This window comes from Fundulus heteroclitus, chromosome 15 (genome assembly GCF_011125445.2).
Source record: "Fundulus heteroclitus isolate FHET01 chromosome 15, MU-UCD_Fhet_4.1, whole genome shotgun sequence".
NCBI classification, from domain to species: domain Eukaryota; kingdom Metazoa; phylum Chordata; class Actinopteri; order Cyprinodontiformes; family Fundulidae; genus Fundulus; species Fundulus heteroclitus.
Window position 1 is genome coordinate 14,737,934 of NC_046375.1, and position 19,987 is coordinate 14,757,920.

The window sequence follows — 19,987 nt, forward strand, 5'->3', positions numbered from 1 at the left end:
AAGATGATACAGTTTCTGCAGCTTCTGCTCTTTCTGTGGCACACTGAGCATAAGATTACAAACACTGAAGTACTTCCGTACCGAGAAACACAACTGCATAGTCTAGGACACGGAACAAAAATCATATGCCACGATATAATAAAGCAAATATTGTGCCCTGCCACTTCTGAGAAAAATGTGCCTGCTGCAATGTGATGGGTTTTAAAAGATGCTTCCACGGCATATTAACTGTCATCAAATTTTGTTATGTCTAGAAAAATATATAACTTTGTTTTTAACAGAGGTATTTTAGATAAATTACGGTCAAACACATTTTAACTCTACACATGTAACATAATTAGCCACAACAGAGTAAATGCACTACAGTAGATATACAGTTATGCAAACCTACAACATAAAATATATACATTCAAGTATTTCAGATAATTTTTTTTCATGCAAATGTATCAATAGTTGTGCATATATAGCATGTTTTGCAGTACAATTTCTAAAACAAAGTGCAAGCAATTTTCGGTTTTTGCCTATCTGAAACTAGTGATGCAGTAAATATGGAGATTTGAGACATCTAAATTTTGTAGTTATCCTCTGTTCACTTTGCAGATCTAAGAAGTCTTCCTTACAATAATCTTATGAATGATTTAATACAATCCAGATCATTTACAACTTGTAGCATCGTACCAGTCATGCAAGCCAATCTCTTGACGTTCTCTGTCACAGTCAACTTATACCTTTTTCAAACTCTTTGACTCGAGGCTCGCACCAGCTTGTTGGCCGTGCATTTCAGTCTCAGAATCTTCAATATCAGCATAAGCACCGTCCTCCGACTCAGCTCTCTCTTTTATCAAAGCTTCTAGAGGGATTTGTAATGTTTTCTTGGCAGCTCTCTTAGTTGCATCCAAGCTTCCCAGCTTGTCTGCAACCAAAGGCTTCTGTCTGTCGTCGGTGTCTTCTTCGGGTTCGGAGTCTTCCTCAGCCTCGTCTTCTCCATCGGCCGAGTCTCCTAAGCTTCCACTCCAGCCTTCGTGGGGTGTGTCCGTATCATCCTCGTCCTTTTCAGAATCCTTAAAACTGCTGTTTTCACTGTTTATTTTAAGGATGCCATTCTTCTTCTCTTGAGATTCAAGAGTCATGTCGCTCAAAGCAGCAGCTGCCGCATCTCGGTCTTCATCTTGATCATCAGTGAATTGCGGCTCCTTCTCTTCTACAGATCCATCCTCTGCTTCATCTGCAGATTCTTCAATTTCAGCTTTATCTCCATCATCCCTTCCTTCACCTGCATCCTTAGTTCTGGCTCTTTCTCCACTGTCATTTTGTGTAATCTCACTGCCAACCATTTCTGCTTCACTTAAATCTTCATCCGTTGATTTGTTATCTCCATATCCCTTAGAGGCAGCTTCAGAGCAGTCTTCACCTTTGGATTCAGATTCACTTTCATTTTCAACTGATTCAGATTCTTCGAGAGGTGTTTCATCATCTACTAGTGCGTCAACAACAGATGTGTCACAGTCTTTGCCTTTTTTCTCTTCCTCAAAATCTTCAATGCTTTGTTTCACTTTTCCCGATGATTTAGATTCTTTGGCAGATACACATCGTTCAACAGATTCAGCCTGACTTAAAGACTCGTTCTCCTCACTATATCCTTGTGAAGTCTCCTCTACGATCTCATTATCAGACTGAGTTTCTGAATCGTTGTCTCCCAACTTGTCATCGCCTCTAACTGTTGACGTGTCCTCCTGACCCGTGGTTTCATCTGTGCCCGCTCTTAAACCGCTTTCAGACTTTTCATCGTCTATTGCTGAGCCGCTGCCTTCTTCCTCGGATTCATTTTCACTGACGGGTTGGGAGCTTCCTTCGATCGTAGATCCAGGATCATTCTCTGCAGACGCATCAGATTCTTCACCACCTGTTTCCTCTGGCACTTTCTTATTTGATTCATTACAGGCCTTGTTGATTTCATGTTTTGTCTCTGCAACTGAAGTTTCATCATTCGTAAAGGCCTCGTCGCCCTCTGCAGAGTCCCTCTTGCTTTTAACCATATCTTCTTCCTCAGCATCAGTGGTCTCAATACTTTGTTTTTCTTTTAGCTTATCTTCGTTCTCTTCGTTAGTCTCATCTTCTGAGCCAGATCCCTGTTTGCTTGTGGCTTCTCCGTCTGTGTCCTTACCAGATTCCATTTCAGTTGTGTCTGCATCAATCTCGTCTTCTTCGCTGCCATCTTCAGCTTCACTTGTGAGAGCCTGATCGTTTCTATTGTTTACTTTAACCGTCCGCTTCTTACAGTCAGCCGCTTCTTCCTCTTCTGCGACCTCACTTTTGTCAGATTCGTGTGCACTTGTAGCTGTCGCAGTTGCTTCGTACCCGTCTCGCTCATCGTTTGTGTCGTTTTCAGCATGTCCAGTTGAGAGTTCACCACTCATGGCGTCGCTCTCTTCAGCAGTTCCGTCGTCGTTCGTGGTGCCGTTTATGTCTTCTGCAGAGTCACTCTCACCAGCGGTGTCCGTCTCTTCTCCATCATCAACCGTTGCAGCTTCTTCACTTACTTCATCGTGTTGCCCATCTGCTGCAGTCTCATCCTTTGATTCACCATTTTGTGTCAGGACAATCTTTTTATCTGCAGATATATCATCTTCAGTGCTTGCTCTTTCATTAAGCTCCTCTGATGATTCATCTTCTGTTGATGAAACCCTGTCTTCATCTGCAGACTCATTTGCCCTGACGGCAGAAAGCTTCTCTTCGTCTGAGCCTGCTCCCTCTCCCTCTGCTGCATCTTTCTCGGGTTGATGTTCGCTTGTAGCTGTCTCCGATTCTTCATTTTCATCTTCACTTGTAGCTGAGGAAGCCTTGAGAACCTCTGCAGCATCCGGCTCCTGTCCCGTATCGACCTGTCCTGCTTCCTTAGCTTTCTCATCGTCAGATTCTTGATCGGTGCTAGCTGCACTTACACTTTCCTTTTCTCCTGTGACTGCAACCTGTTTTTTAACATCCATCTCATTTGTTGTTGCCCCTTCATCTCCTTCCTCTGAAGACTCAGCCGTAGCCGCTTCATTCTCATCTAGGAAATCAGTTGAATTGACGGGAGAAATAGTTTGTTCCTTCTCGGCTATGCTTTCCTCGTCAACCTCTTCTCTTTCCGATGTTTGAACCTCAGATTGTGCTCCTTTGTTCTCTTTAGCATACCCAAGTGCTGTCATTTGTTTTTTCTTCAGTTCTGCTTCACTTACAACAGAAAGCTCATCTTCAGTTGCTTCTTCTTCTTGTATGCTTGATAGTTCGTTAACCGTGACCTCCTTTTCAAATTGACTTTCATCTCCATCACTGGTGTGGCCTGAATCCTCCACAGAGTCATGGTCACTGGTGGTATCGGTACCTTCCCTGGCTTCTTCCATGTCAGATTTCTGGTCAGTTAAGTTTGCCACATAAGACTGCTCTTCAATCTCATCTTTCTCAGCTCCATGTTCGCTTGTGTCTGTTGGGGACGTTTCTGTGGCTGCGTTTTCATCTTCTGACAACGTCGCATTAGATGTCATCTTCAAGAGACTGTCCTCGTCCATTTCTACCTCCTCCTCATCTTCTTTGTTGGATTTGACATCAGTTGTTTGTTTTACACTAACCTCATGTTCCTTATCTTCAGCCTCACCACATTCAGCCTCGTCTGACGACTCGTTTTCACTTAAGACTGTAGTTTGTTGTAGCGCAGCAACTCGAGCCTTACCTTCCTCTTCTTCAGTCTGATCCTTCATCGTTTCATTAAACGTAACTGTATCGTTATTCTCGTCATTCGTCGTTGCTCTTTTCTTAGTTTTCGTCTGAAGAACTATTCGCACAGTTGGGAGCAATTTCCTCTTCAAAGTTAACCAATCCTTCCTTGCTTCCTCACGATCACCTTCCATTTTGGATGATGAGGCATCTTTCACTGAAACACATTGCTCTTCTTGCTCAGACTCTTCTTTACTTTGAACTTCAACAGTATCATCAGGAACGTTATCTGCCTGGTTAGGTGGTTCCTTAGTAGAAGCGGTGATATGTTTGTGCTCAGATGACATGATCTCAGTTACTTCTTCTTCATCCTCGTCCTCAGACGCTGTTTCAGTGTTTACTTTGGATCCTCTTTCTCCACTTGGTGCACCAACGGTCCCATCTTCTGAAGCCGTTTCAACCTCTAACATCTTCTTTTCAACAGGGCTTGTGGTTTCAGTCTCACTTTCTGGTGATTGATCTCCAGCTTTGCCTATCTCTTCTTCGTTGTCTACAGCAGAGAGTTTAACTGTTTCTTCAATAGTTGCCTGGTCATCTTGGCTGGCGTCACTTTCTTCCGTTTCATCTGCTGGAAATTCAAAGGCTTTGTCTCTAACTTTGTCCACTTCATCGGATTCTACTTCTTTTATTGCTCCAACAATGACTTTTTCCACAAGTGTTTCTGCTGTTATTGTGTCGTTGTCATTGCCACAGGGAGCTGTCCAATCCATTGCTGTTTTCATCAGCAGAATCCTTTTCAGGTCATAGTCTGTGAAAACAGGTGCAGTTTTTTTGACTTGGGCTGAGAGAGTTGTTCTGAAATTAAGGTTTTTCTCTTCACACGTTTCACAGGGACAGTATTCATCGATATTTTCACCTCGCTGGTCGCTGTAGGATGTCCCTGTTGAATCGCTTTTTTCAGCTTGTGAGTCCATTGACTGTTGGAGCTTGTTCTTCAGCTTTCGCCTTCTCTGTTCAGTCTGTTTACCTGAAACTCTGGGTACTGCCTCATTAGGAGGTCTTGGTAACCCCACCTTACCTTGAATTTTCCTCACTTCCCTGTCAATGCTTATTTGAATTTTTTTGTGCACGTCACTTTTGAGTTCCTCTATCATCATGTCAAGCTGATCAGTGTCTTTCAGGCTCCATCTATTTTTCAACTCTGTCATTGCGCTGATATAATGGGTCATGAACTGCTTTTCTATTTTGTTCAGTAGGGTTAGCACCCAAACCGGATCAGGGTCTTGAAGCTGTTTCCCAGAGCGAGTTTTGTCATCACTGCTGGATCCTCTAGAACTCTTGTTTGAGGATGATGGGGTTTCAGGAGCTTCCTTGGGACTATCGTTGCTTCTTATTGTTTCATCTGTGGCTCGATCGTCCTCCTCCTGGTTTACTTCCTCTACTTCCAGTTTCCACTCGGCATCTGTTTCCTCGTGGGCTTTCTCAATCATGATCAAACTGTTCTGAGGTTGAGATCCGTCAGCGTTCACATCGTTGCTGCTCTTTACTCCATCACTGCTCTTCCCAGAACCAGTGGATCCGCTGTTTACATCCACACCAGATGATGAGGTGTGATTGTACTCCCCCTCAACAGAATGATGATCATTAGTATTTTGTAAATGTTCCTTTTCTGGAGGCTCAGAAAGCCAAAGAGACTGAAGAATACTCATGAGCTGCTGGTATCTTTCGTTCTTATCATTTGCATTCTCAGGGTCATAATCTATCAACTGCAGTTTCACGAGACAGTCTAAGAGACCTTTAGCTGACGTGCTTAATTTGCGCCCATACACATGGGAGATTTCTGGTAAACTGTTGCATCTGTCAAGCTTGGGGTTTAAAAGTACCTTCATGACCTGTATGGAGGAGTTGAACATTTTGGAGCCGTCTTCTCTCTGAGTACAGGTATTATCTTCATTTGGTGCCTCTGTGCTTTGTTGGCAGTCATCATTATGGACATTGCTTATGCAGTTTACTTCTTTCACATTTTCAGCTTTGGACTCGTTTTTATCGACACCCTCTGATCCATCTGCTTCCTCAGCTGCAGCATCATCTTTAACTCCATTCCCATTTTCATTAATTTCCTCCATCTCATAAAGGTCTTTCTCTGTTGGTAAGGTTTTGAGCCATTCATTTACCACCTCGGTTGGGGATGCATTAGGTAAGATAGATGGAACCAGCTCAAAGTCTCCAGCATCCATGCTCTTTTTCTTGTGTTTGCTGCTTTTGCCACTATGATCAGAGACGCTGTCTGTGCCTTCCAGTGGACCATTTCCTATCCTCTTTGAAACATGAGATTTAGATTCTCCAGGGGAGGAAGTTTCACAAACCTCTTTCATAATATCTGAACAGGACAGTGTTTGCGACAGGTCACTTTCAGCTGAGTCTTTGTGGCAAATTGCTGGATGTTTATCTGGACAAATGCCTACATCTTCTGTACCCTGCCCTCTTGACCTTTTGGTCTTAGAGCTTTTATCATCAGTCGGGCCTTCTTTGACTTCCTCATCCAAACAGGGTGCTCTGTCTTCTGTAGGAGTCACACCTTCTCCTGTACTCTCACAAACCGCACTAGCAGTGGAAACATCTGTTGCATTGGTTTTTCTAGATCTGACAGACAAATGTGAGTGCACGCTCAAAGAACTTTCTGACTTTCTTGCCCGTTTTGCTCCATGAATCTCAGAGGTTCTTGACTTTTTTGAACGCCCTGAAGTTTTGGACTTTGACGGCGTAGCAGTGTTGGATCTGTCTTCGGTTTCCTCAATTGTTACAGAGGGGACTTCAGATCTGCTTAATGCTTCAGATAGATCCGTTTTTGTTGACACGGGACTAACTGCTCTCTCTTCCACTTCTGATTTCTCTGAAACATCTCCATCATTGTGAACTTCAGATTCTTCAGTGAGAATATCAGGATCTATTAAATTGTTTGGTTTTGCACCTAAAGTTGAATCATTCATGTCTTCGTAATTTCCAATCCCCTCCGAAGGGGTGATGTTAGACCTGTTTGACTTTATGGTTCTCGAAGACGTGTCAGACTTTATTGACAACACACTGTGAGTCCTCTGGTCTTCCTCTTTGGCTCTCTGTGAACATGAAGCTTTTGATTTTGTGGATACTGATGATACATTTGTCTTCACCGACTTAGCAGAAGTAGGACTTAAAGGTTTCCTCTCAAGGTCCTCTTCTGCGTTGTCATCAGTGACATTGGAAATATTTTCAGAAGAAACGTCATTTGATCGGCCACATGTGAATGCTTTGATCCAATGGCTTTTTCAGATGCATGAGAGCAACCTGTTTTAACTGACGAACAGCTTTCAGCTCTGTCTTGCATTGTTTCTTCACCGTCGTCCTCATCGGGGGTCTCAATGCTCTCAGCAGATGCACCATCAGAGCATCTGGACTTTTTTGAACAATCAGAGACCTTAGACTTGATCGTCTCAGTCGACGACAAGTTTCCTCCTCCTTCAATATCCGAAGCGGCGATATCCCGTTTGTGTTCAGATGGGATGTTAGAAGCTTTCGATTTTGTAGATGTTCCAGAAACATTTGATGTTGAGGATTTGATTGACAAATTGCTTTTTTGTCTTGCTACCTGATCATGATCACGGACAGATCCATCAGTTGGATCAGCTGAAATCTTTGACTTATTTGACTTTGCAGAAAAAGTTGACTTGGCAGACATTGCACTATCTGATCTGCCCTGAGAGGTTTTCTTATCTGTCCTCTCCCCTGTTGGGTTAGAATCAGAAAAAACTCCAGAGCTATTTGACTTTATAGAAATAGTTGAAGCAGGTGAATCTGGTCTTGCGATGATTTGTTGAACTGGGATATCACTTGAACATATCGACATGCCTGATCTTGCGGAAATATCTGACTTGACAGAATGGATTGACATTGAACTCACAGATCTGCTTTCATTGTCCTCTTCCTGACATTTATCTTCATCGCCGTTTTTAGCACTGGGCTCACAAGTAACAGCAGAGGCTTTTGATTTCCGGGATACTTTAGAGACATTTGATTTGGCGGATGTCACTGATCTGACAGACATACTGCTCGGATTTCTGTCTTCGTGTTCTCCCTCTTCTTCTGGACGTTCACTGTCTTTTACTTTAGAAGATTTTGTAGAAATAGCTGACTGTGCCGTTTTAGATGATAGAGCACTGTTTGTTCTTTCTTGACTTTGAGTCACTTCGTCATAAATTTCCACAGTTTTGCCCGACTTTGCATCAGAAATCTCTGAGCGGATTGACTTTGCTGAAGCACGTGACTTTGTTGATTTAGCAGACGAAGCACTTGCTGGCCTGTCTGCAGACTTGGAAGACTTCTCAGACACATGTGAGAAGACTGATTTAGCTGAGGAGCTGCTGGGTGGTCTTTTATGCTCTTCATTTTCTAGACTGTCATAGCCAAACCTTTCGCGTTGTGACTTAACTGACTGAGCAGACACCACACTAATTGTGCTTCCTTCACTCTCCCCTTCAACAATTCTTACATCGCATTTGTCAGCGCTATTTTCCGAGAGAATGTCACAAACGTCTGATCTTTTGGATATGTTTGATTTTGCCGATCTCCCAGATTTGACTGACAGATTACTGGGTGATCTCTCTCTTTGTTTCTCATTATCCAGTTTTGCGGACTTGGATGATTTGTTGGAAATGGAGGAATTTGTAGATTTGACCGACATGACACTCGGTGTTCTCTTGTCATCTTCACTGTCTACTTCATCAAGAAGAGCAGCTCTTCCAGACGGTACTTCAGAAACATTGGTTATGTCTGATATCATTGAGGCATGAGACTTTTCTGACAAACCACTCGCTGCTCTCTCTTCAGATATGAAAGACATTTCCGAGACACTTGACTGGACTGAGCTAGTTGACATGCTGCTTGCCGCTCTTTCTATATCTGTCTCTGTGTCATTTTCCTTATCTGAAATATCTGAGTTTTTTACAACTGCAATATCAACGCAACATTTCAATTTATTTGATTTTACAGATGCTTTTGACTTAACAGACTGAGGTGAGAAAGATTTTTCTACCCTGACATTTTCTGCAGCTTTTTCTTCAGGATCGGCAGCTTCATGTTCCAAACACATTTTGGAAACGTTTAACCTTTTGCCTCCTTTAGAGCCACTTGATTTTGTTGATTTTTCAGATTTGGATGACAGATTGCTTGGGGCTCTCCTCACATGGCCGTCATCGTCAACCGCACTTTCATCTGCACGACAATCCAGTCCTTTTGATGTGGTAGATTTGGCAGAGCTTGCTGACCTTTCAGTTTTGCATGACAGCACACTCTCCGCTCTTGTTTCTGTTTCCTCAAGGATGTTGCTTTCACCAGGACATTTTCCTGAACATATCTTAGTAGTACTCGATTTTCCAGATTTCGCTGACAAGGAACTTGGTGTTCTTTCTGCAGACTTTGTTGATATCTCCGACATGCATGACTGGGTGGATTTGGCTGACATGGTGCTTGGTGATCTTTCCTCATCGTTCTCTTCGTGTTTCTCTCCTTCACTGGCTAGTGAGTCATCTTCCACTTCACCGGTAGCTGGGTGCATTGACTTGTTTGTTTTTGTTGAAGAAATTGAGTCAGCTGAGTATGGTGACATCAGTCTCGATTCACTCTCTCCTTCAACAACTCTCTCTTCAGGGTAGACACCTTCCAAACAACCTGAAGCAGCCTTTGACCTTTTAGAAACTGTTGAAGCATTGGATTTTGTTGATTTTTCTGATCTGGCAGACATATTACTTGAAGCTCTTCCCACCATTTCCCCGTGATTAGATTTATTGTCATACAGACTATCATGTTTTGTTGACTTGGAGGATTTTGCAGATGTAGTTGACAGTGCACTCTGAGCTCTCGGTTCAGCTTCATCTTCATAGTCTCCATCATCAGAGGGTCTAGCAGCTGTGACTAACTCAGCATCCGAAACTTTTGATTTGGCTGATAGTGCACTATGTGGTCTCTCTGCAGATTTTGCAGATCTCTCAGAAACAGGTGAGCCCCTGCTTGGTGGTCTATCCTGAAGCAGCTCATTGTCGATTTCTTGATTAGAGGCCGTTGAAAGTTTTCTGCTGTAGAGCATCAATTGAACACTTTGATTTTGTTGATTTAGTGGAAGTAGCAGACTTTGTAGATCTGACTGAAAGTACACTCGGAACTCTCTCTTGAATTGCCTCCTCGTTGGCGTCTTCACCGGGTCTTATGCTTGAACACATGGTTGAAGTATTTGATTTGGTAGATTTAGTAGAAATTTGAGATTTTGTTGATGTAGCAGACATAGCACTTGCTGATCTCACTTTTTGCAATTCAGCTGATTTGGCTGACGTGCTGCTCGCTGCTCTTATTTCAGTCTGTATCTCCTCACTGTCTTGAGGAAACAACTCGGTGCCTTCAGCAGCTGGGGGACGAGTAGAACAGCTTGACCTACTTGATCTTGAAGAGATATTTGACTTAACTGACTGCACCGACATTGAGCTCACTGATCTCCCCTCGATCTCTTCCTCACTAAATATTCCTTCAGAGGGATTGCAACAGACTTCAGGGGCCTTCTCTTTTGCACATCCTGCAGAAGCATGAGAGACTGAGGATTTAGTAGATGCAGTTGACAAATTGCTCGAAGCTCTCTGTCTTTGCTCTGTTTCATCTGCAGAGCATCCTTGAGCAGTAGCATCACTTGTCTGTGACGGGTTTGATTTTGCAGAAGTTTTTGAAAAGGTCGATTGGGCTGATTTTACTGACAGAGCATCGTCTTTGTCACAGCCTTTTGAATTACTTGATCTGGCTGAAATGTTTGACTTCATGGATTTGTCTGACATGCAACTTGATCTCCCTGCAGTGGCATGCAGCTCATTTCTTTCACCACAAAGGTCGCCGTTGTGGGTTGCAGAAACATGAGTAGTTTCTGATTTTAAAGATATTTCAGAGGTGTCTGACTTGCTAGATTTTACTGAGATGACACTCCCCGCTCTTTCTTCGGTTGCCATATTATCTCTACAGGCATTTGGTTTAGTGGGTGTCACAGATAGTGACCCAACAGATTTTTCTGACACCACACTGTCTGGTCTTTCTGTAATGTCGCAATAATCATCCTTTATTTCGTTGCAACTTTCATTATGAGCAACTTGTGATGTTTTAGATTTGCTAGATTTTGCAGATAAGTTTGATTTTGCAGATAAGTTTGATTTGACAGACCTTTCTGATTTGACTGACAGCTTGCTTTGTGATCTCAGTTCACTCTCACCTTCAGTGTTATCGTTTTCTGCCATGTTAGCCTTTTTTGTAGTCTTTGATTCTTTCGATTTTGTGGAAACATTGGATTTTGTTGACAAAGCACTGGTTCCTCTCATAGATGTTTCCTCCAGTCTCGGTGAGATTCTGGATGTTGGAGACACAGTTGACTTCCGAGAAGTAGCAGAGATCGAGCTTGGTCTTGATTCCCATTCAGCTTGATTGTCCATTAAGTTTTCCTTAGTTGCCCTTTCTGAGGCTCTTGACTTTCTAGAAGCAGACTTCTCTGATATGCCGCTTTTTGCTCTCGGTTCATAGTCTTTCCCATTTTCTTCAGCCGCATTCTGATTGTCCTCCTCCTCAGATGCCTCTTGTGCAATATTTTTTAATTCAGCTGACACGCTGGATAAAGCTGACAGTGAACTCTGTGTCCTCGGCTCTGAGTCATCCTCAGCCTCGTCAGACTCATGCTGTACAGGTGGTGTCTCCACAGATTTAGAGGATTTAAAGGATTTCACAGAGATACGGCCAGATGTCCCCTCTGGTGTTTCTTTGTCACGATCTGCTTGCAGTTCTTCAGTTGCAACGTCAGAAACAGCAGAATTACAATTTGTTGGGGTATTCGAGTTGACAGACACGGCACTTGTGGATCTTCTCCCCTCTTCTAAACGTTCTATCTTCTGAATTTCTTCATATTTGTTTGATCTACAAGATCCATCTGATTCCACAGACTTGGCACTAGATTTATCTCTTTGTAACTCACCTTCTGCTCCAGCTTTGGTCGTGATTTTTTCCTTTGGTTTGATCTGAACATCTGCAGCTTCTCCACAGCGACAGATGTAAGATGGTTTTGAGGTTTTTGGCTTGGTATGGTGTACCCTGAGCTTTTAGATGCTCTTTCTTTTGAGACTGGAGATGTATCAAACACGTTACTTCCAGTGGTCTGTGTTGTGTCAGGGTCGCTAATTTGAGCAAATGACCCATCATTACCATCATCCTTCTCTTCATCACCTGTAAACATCTGAGAAGCACATGTAGCAGATCCGGCTTGTTGCTCTTCTTGGTCTGCTTGTTGAGCAGTTTTGAGCTGAAGGTTGTATGAACCAGTAGACTCACCATTTCTCTCAGTGGATGGTTTCACATTGCACTTTGGTGAACAAGTCTCCCTCCGGACGGTGCAAAGCTCCACCGTTTCAGCTGCCTCGATACTTTGCGTGACGCATGTCTCCACCACGTGCTCTGCAAGCTCTTCGCTTGATCTCGACATGGTTTGCCGTTCAATCACCGTCTTTCTAGACACCACCGTATGTGAGGACGCACTTGAACTAGAAGTGTGACCAGATCGACTTGCACCATGCGTCTCTGGTACATTCTTTGATGTCTCATAACCCTGGCAGTTACTGCAGCAGTATGGACAGTGGGGTTTATCTTTGTGCCCCTGATAGTGCTGAGTGAAATAAGCATCATCAGCAGACATTATTTCAGATTCCGAACAGCTTACGTCACTAATTTGTGCTAAATTAGGATTAGTGTGACCCTTGATATGATCAGCGGTCCGTCCTGCTGTCTTTTTTACTTTGGTAGACCAGTGTAATGTTTCATCATTTGGTAGTCTGAAGCGCACTTTCATCTCCATGGACAAACTCCCGTCTTTATTAACACGAACCCGTTTCTCTATGTCATCTTCTCTGATGCTGTCTCCGCTATTTGAGCAGGAAATGACGTCTGGAGAGTCTCTTCCATCTGGTGCAGATTTGTCAGATGAAACTGAATACTTGTTAGCTCTCTTGTCACCTTCCAGATTTGGGAGGTTGATACTTGTCTTTGCAGCGAGTCCTTAGTTAATCAGAGGCAATAGGAAAGAGACAAATGAAAATGTTAGTTCTCTCTTGCATCTGTAGCTATTTACCAAATGTTATTTACAGCAGTCTGTTAATTCATCAAGGAATTGCTTGCTTTTGGTGACAAGAATGGAATCTATTGTTCCTGACATGGGAAACAATTATCAAGCCTTCAATTTAACAAATATTGGGTCGAGAGATTGTACGGGAAATAAAAACGTTTTCTCCTACTTTCGTTCCTGTCAGTGCGTTCAGAGGCAGATGGCTTTCCACTCAGCTTGGGAAGTTTGCAGCTGTAGGTTTTCTCAAAATTCTCCATGATTAATGGGTGAGAAGGCTCCCGTCCCACACAAATGAGAACGCCTGGACACTGCAGAAGGCTCTGAATGCTGTCAACCTAAAAAAAATATTTGATTATAAACTTATCAGTGAATAGACAGACATCACCAATCAACCAATTACATGTGGAGCTCCTCAAGCTTGCATACTGGGGTCTGTCCTGATTTATTGTTCATGCTGCCCATGGGATGCCATTCCGTTTGCAGATGATATGCTGATCTATCTGATCATCAAAATAAAATCCAATAATTAATAGAACATTTTATTGATGGTGATAAACATATAACTGAATTTATAAATTCAAATTGCATCTATTTTAATAAAAATGAAGACAGAAACTTTATCTGGACAATTAGACTTTTCTTATAATACATACAAACTAGTCTATGTGTTTTACTTAATTTGTAAATTAAGTAAATTTTTCATATCTATTTTTTGTTTTACTATGCTCCATATTTTTCTGAACAAGATCATGTTTATAACTTTTAATAAACATTAAAAACTACTTATTTTTAAAGAAACAGCTTCTGATGCTTTTATTACGAAATAGATAGATCTAATGCCTTCAGTAGTGTCAAAGATCTGATAGATTTATAGTAAAGGATGCTACCACATGCCTTTTAACGGAAACTGAAAAGTAAATGTGTATAACCCCAGTTTTAGCCTAACGCTACTGACATTCTGTCCATATAAATAAATATTTTACAAATTCACCTTAAAAAAATCATGCATTAAAAAACTGATCAGTCCTTACAAATATATAAGGGGCTCTTAAAGCCCTATTTCTCCTCACTGGCCTGACGGCTGAATTGTTTTTTATCAGCTTTGTGCACAATACATGTTATGGTATTAAATCAGTTCAGACAGGTATTTAAAAACAGAGTTTGTACAATGACTAACGCAAATATAACACTTCACCAGTTGCTACTGTAACTTTATTTCCATGTATGCTTTTCAGTATTAAATACTACTGCCAAGGATTTATATTGGCAACAGGGAAACACCCTTAAAACAAGTTCATTTTGCTTATGTGCAGTTGGTTTTGATGACTTTGCACTTTTCCATCTTAAATCCACTGTCAGAAAAGGCAGATGAATTGCTTCATCTGTGGTCACACAAAGCCCTGGTGAAGATAATTAATTGCCACCGTGGAAGTCACATTTCTGAAACACCTCTGGTATCAAAGCAGGGAAGTTTCAACATTGACCTGTTTCTCCTCTCTCAAAAATAGCTCTGATTTGACCAAGATTAATGAGCTTTTGAGAAGATATCCATAGTCTGAATGGGTGTGTGAAGGAATATCCTCATTTCATTCCCTCATACACACACATACTGGTAATCCGTATCCCTCTTGGATAAAAAAAGCTTCTTAGTTCACACTAAACGGTAATAATATTTTCCTAATGCCCTGGATTTATAAATGCCACTCTACTACACTATCTTATCACACTAATTGCTGCCCTCTTGTCTTTTGTGTGAGTTTTTGTTTATCAGCATAATTCAAGTCAAGAATATCGATTGGATTATATTACTGCAATGAATCACCATAGGATAGTATTTGATGTGTACTGTCTGGTGACTGTCTGGTAACAGAGGAAAATCTGTTTTGGAAGGCAATACTTGTTGAAAGCATGAACTATCCTTCAGTATCAATTCCTGCACATGGGGATTTTCAAAATCCTTTCCAATGTCATTGAAAATATTCAGCATTTGTTTATTTTAATATATGCTGTCTGTTATCTATCTTCTTTATGAGGAAAATATTACTTAGGTATAGAAATATGTAGCTTTCAAATATGCTGTGATTCAGTGTAGGCTATAATGATATAACCCTGGTGCCCATCTCCAGCTGTCATTTTGTCAGAGGTGGGGCATGCACCCTGGACAGGTGTCATAACCAAACGTGCAGATTTTTGGACTGTGGAAGAAAACCGGAGTACCTCCAGAAAACCCATGAATGTATGGAGCAAGGCTGAAAGATCTTCAACCAGAACTGTCCTGCTGCAAGGCAACAGTGCTAACAGCCCATGACAATATGTGATAAAGTGTCAGGTTACCTACAGCATTTAAACTGATCTGAATTTCTCCTTTCTGCTTAATCACATACTGTGACATATTCGCTAAGTTATAAATTAGAAAAAAGTAAACATGAAAATGTTTACTTGCTTACCTACATTCATGGATCTGATTTGCATTCAGTGTTATGTCCCTACTGTCCTCACCTTCACTCTAGTTAGCCATCTTCTGTGCGCATTAGCGGAAGGGGGTAAACATGCTTTTAACCTATTTTTTTTTTTTATTGTTAAGATTCCAAAACAATGTAAGCAAAAGTGGTTCCTAGCATTACTGAAATTATTGGATTTGATCATTAAGCTACATTAAAAAAAATAAAAATAAAAAATAAAAATAATAATTTTCTATAATTAATTAAAGTAAAACAAAAACTACAAGTAAAATAAACTTGCAGCGGCTAAATCTTGTTCAGCTCACCTTGCAGCCGTCCTTGGTGTACAGTTTCCTGATGTGGTACTGCATGAGATCAGAAACTTCTTCCAAGAAGAGACCAAAGTTGCACAGACCCCTGGAGTGCAATATTATGGTCTTCCTAAAGGAAGGATCGCTGTTTTTCACCAGCACAATCTTTTTATTGTATCTTTGCTGATGACCGTGGCAATGATTGTCTGAGTATGTCTCTTCAAATCCGTTTGGCCCCCTAAGAACGTACTGCTGCGGATGATGATGAAACGGTGTGTGAGTGTGATACAAAGGCAACAGCTGGTTCTCTGCGTCTTCAACAGTTTGGGCATGTCGATGCGCAGAACAGAGATAGCAGTCCTGCTCCAACTCGTGATAGGTCGCTATGTCACGTTGGGGGATCCTGGGTTGCCGTGGGGTGTGATGCTCAAAGGGGAGAGAGGAAGTGTGGGAGCCTTCTCCTCCAACTGCATTGAAGCAGTGAAAGTTGCGCTTGTGACGGGACATCGTGGCGTGTCGCGACGCTGGTAATTGAGTCCGAGATGTCAGAAGTGCAGAAAAAGGTGGGCGAACAAACGCTGACAGACGTTTGACATGGTGTTCATGAGTGGCCTAGAGACAGGTGGTCCACACCTTTTCCTCATGACTTCCTCTTATCCAACGCTAAAAGAAAGATGAGAAGATAGTGAAAAACTGGAAGGTGTGTTAATTAAGACAGGAAGGGGGTGTATATTAACTCAAAAGAAACGTTACATTTAAAAACTAAAGCAGAAGCTTTTGTTCGCTGGGGACAATTATTTAGAATTAGTATAAGAAATGCAGCATAGAGCTGCCACAGGAAGCTAAACAGTTACTCCAAATGTTATTGGATTGTTTGTTAGTTTTAACAGATCATTATTGTGAAAATTGTAATGCTATTTGTACATATCAGGGTTGTCAAGGATTTTGCATTGATGTCCTGCATTTATAGCTGCAATAAGATATTAATCCAGGTGTTAATTATGCTGCAACTGATCATAAAATTATGTAGCTGTCAACCATCACACATAAAACTTGGACTGTGCATTTTTACATCGCTTAACGGCCTCGCTCCTCCTTTTTTATCTGAACTTTTAAGGGTTTGTGTATGCAGCAGGTCCTTGAGGTCAACTAGTCGGTTTTTATTGGACTTTTAAAGGACTGATCTTAAATGCTGGTGGTAACCAGGCGTTTTTGGTGATGGGACCCACTTTCTGGAACCAGCTTCCTATGAACCTTTGTGTCATCACTGAACCTGGTCTTTTTAAAAGAACATTTCCTGCAAAGGGTTTTAGTGAACCTTAGCTAATTCTTGTTTAGCTGAATTGTTGTTGTTTTTTTTCTGTTTTTTGTGTTATATTGTTGTTGTGCGCTTTGATCTCTTCATTTGGATGTTTTGAAGCACTTAATAAATCAATAATTGAAATATAGATCAAGCAAATGTTTTTCAGATTTATTTCATATTAAAATCAAAACTAGAATGCTTTATACATGCTAACATAAGCTTTATATCATGAGCTTACAACTAGTCAACCTCGTTTTCTGCTTTTATTTACATTTACGATCACGCTGAGCTGCTGCTTTACTGTGTGGCATTTTAGAAGGTCAGGCTCGGTCAGGCATTATTTAATTTTTATTTATTAATCAAGCAAACCGGCATCATGATAGTTCTGCAATACTGTCGCTAGATGCCGCCACACCTGTTTATATCTGCTAATCGCGCCCGGTGCTGGGGTTATTTTTATCCACAAAAAGGACCATCAAAACATTATCAGGCTGGAGGCTTGGTGTATATAACCTTATTTTAACATTATCAAACACTTTTTGGTGTTTTTAAAGCATATAATGTGGCTATATGCCTTTAAAGTCAACATATTCTATTATTTTTCTACTTACACTTAGCTGAAGAACATGTCTGTTCACAAATCGTATTGTAGAAAGATTATTTTCTAAACTGCTGATGTGCTCTTTATAAAACTCTTCATCTGCCCAACTAAGAATCATGCTAACTTCAAGATTTAAAAGTGCTCTCACAATCAGACGGTTGGAAATTTTAAGAGGCATGAGGACATGACCTCACAGAGCAAGGCCACAGACTATTTTGGTTAATTTTGAAGCAGAACAGACTCCTTAATGCTTTGGCTTACAGTGCTGAGTGATAAAAATAGTCCTAATCTACAATTATCTTTGCCATTTTAAGCAGGATACAAAGGACATGGTTGTTACATGGGGATTGTACTGACTGGTGCGGAGATCAAACGGTAAATGAAGGCAGGGATAATGGGTATACAGCCACAAATAAATCCCCCCAAGTGACTTTAAACAAGCTTACGTCTGTACGAGCAGTGAAAGTGGACATTACCTCAGTGATTGTCCCCGTCTCCGACAAAAAATATACATCGTTTGCCAGTTTCTCCTGCAATAAAAATCCAAGGATTACTAACCATAGCCAAAATATTACATGTGAGAACAATGTATTCTTATTGTGACCATACTTAGGGGGCTGATGACAATTCCTTCTGATGGGAAGGGATAAAAATGCCTTCCCGTCTACAATGAAATGCAAAGCAAAACATTTTGGAAGTGGTAAAATAGGCTAAGCTTGACTGACATAAAGAACTCCTTTGTCTGTCAACCTCTATTTTTTCCTATTAGCAATTTGTTATTATAGTAAAATACTTTTTCATTGTTGAAAAGTGTGGCAAGGAAACGTCCTTTACTGCTACAAATGCATTTACAAATCATTCTGCCACCGTTTCATTTGAATCTTTTCCCATTTATAGGCTACAAATTCCTTTTACTGTCTCAAATGTATCTTGAATATATTGTTTTTTTAATCCTGTTCAATCAATTTAGCTCAGTTTATTTATATTCAGGGTTTTAGAGGTAAATTCTGTTTTCGCCTTGTGTATATCCTCCATATATTTGTGCCATATTTCTCATGGCATTTCATTACTTAGTGGTGACTTACCACATGAATAAGATTGATACTCAATGTTAAAGTTGTCCTGATATACTATGATTATTATGAGAGTCAAATACTCAAATGTGAAAATTTTGTATATTTCTGGTCACAGATGGAAATAAAAGAAATAGTAACTTTAACAGCTCGTTGTGAAGGAGGCAAATATTAAAGATGGAGATCATGTCTGTATAAATCTGGATGTTCTTTGCAAATAAAAAGGTACGTGGAAGGCAAAAAATACTATATGTTCCACTGTCTGATCAATTTCACATATGTGAGTGCATATATTCAGTTTTGTTCTATTTGTTTAAGACCAGAGTCCCTTTTACTGCAAATTAACAATCTCTAAACTGATAAAGATCCTGTTTTTACCTGCTGAATTAGTAATGTAAAAGTTTTCTTTTTCCTGCTCTTAACATAGATAATAATATGCAATGATCCCTTGATTAATGGGATATATCTCTCAGGTCTTGGCTTGGTTTAAAAGTTCTGGAAAAAAGTCTAATCAGCAAAATAAAACTACCCAACTGATCAGTTCAGCTAAAATAAGGTGAATATTATCAGGTGCATGTGCATAAATTAAGAAGAGTACTTACATTGCATACAGCCATAATCCAGATAACTACTTCAGCAAAAAAGAAAATACACTTCCAAAGCTGTAGAAAGAGGGAAGGTAGTTCCTAAAGAAACACCGGGTCCGTTGCACGCATTTGATCCGCAAACCGCTCCAAAGGCTTCCCTGCAGAAGTTGGCCTGCCTGTTAATCAGATGCAAGGGACACTAAGGATAGACTGAAAAGCCTTGCTAATCACTCTGAGGTGGAACTGAAATCTGCTGAAGCTTTGGACACATGACTTGGACCTCACCATTGCATAAAGCCAGTTAACCTTTCTTTTAGGGATCAAGATGGATGCCCACACAAACCCATAATGACTAAGCAAATAACTGTCTTTTATCACTTTTTATTTGTCATCAGCAATTAATGTTTTCTACTTTTACATGTATCTAAACCTGTATGTTTACATATTTATTGCTGTTGATGGCTTCTTGTCATACCTGCCCATGTCATGAAAAAGCATGGTATTTTTAACAATAAAATAAACTTTATGTTACTGGACTTTTTGTATAATCAAGCTATGCTTTTCATATTTTATCAATAAATTAAAGAGCTTCACTTTAAAGGGGACATATCATGCAAAATCCACCCTTTTAGCCGATAAATACAATTTGTTTTTCACTTGGAGTCCCTAGTAGTGAAGAGAATTTGAATGCAGTCTGTCCAGGTGCTGCAAAAATATCTTTATATTGTGTTGGGGTGAACCTTTCTCTCTTTTCTATTGTGTTTTTTGAACATTTACATCACAGCATTTGCTGCGGGACAGCTAAACAA

General features: G+C 40.7%; 2 protein-coding genes across 2 annotated transcripts; both read right to left on the reverse strand.

Annotated features, from left to right (window-relative positions):
• Positions 1-19,357, reverse strand: LOC105938808 (retinitis pigmentosa 1-like 1 protein). The gene is made up of 6 exons (XM_036147602.1): positions 19,194-19,357; positions 17,995-18,048; positions 15,630-16,277; positions 13,032-13,197; positions 11,636-12,795; positions 1-6,869 (listed from the first exon to the last, which is right to left on the reverse strand). The coding sequence occupies exons 3-6, from the start codon at positions 16,119-16,121 to the stop codon at positions 723-725; spliced, it is 7,965 nt and encodes a 2,654-aa protein (XP_036003495.1). The 5' UTR covers positions 16,122-16,277; positions 17,995-18,048; positions 19,194-19,357; the 3' UTR covers positions 1-722.
• LOC118566175 (nucleoporin NSP1-like) lies at positions 6,860-9,829 on the reverse strand. The gene has a single exon (XM_036147489.1). The coding sequence runs from the start codon at positions 9,812-9,814 to the stop codon at positions 6,887-6,889; it is 2,928 nt and encodes a 975-aa protein (XP_036003382.1). The 5' UTR covers positions 9,815-9,829; the 3' UTR covers positions 6,860-6,886.
• Positions 19,358-19,987: the final 630 nt, after the last annotated feature.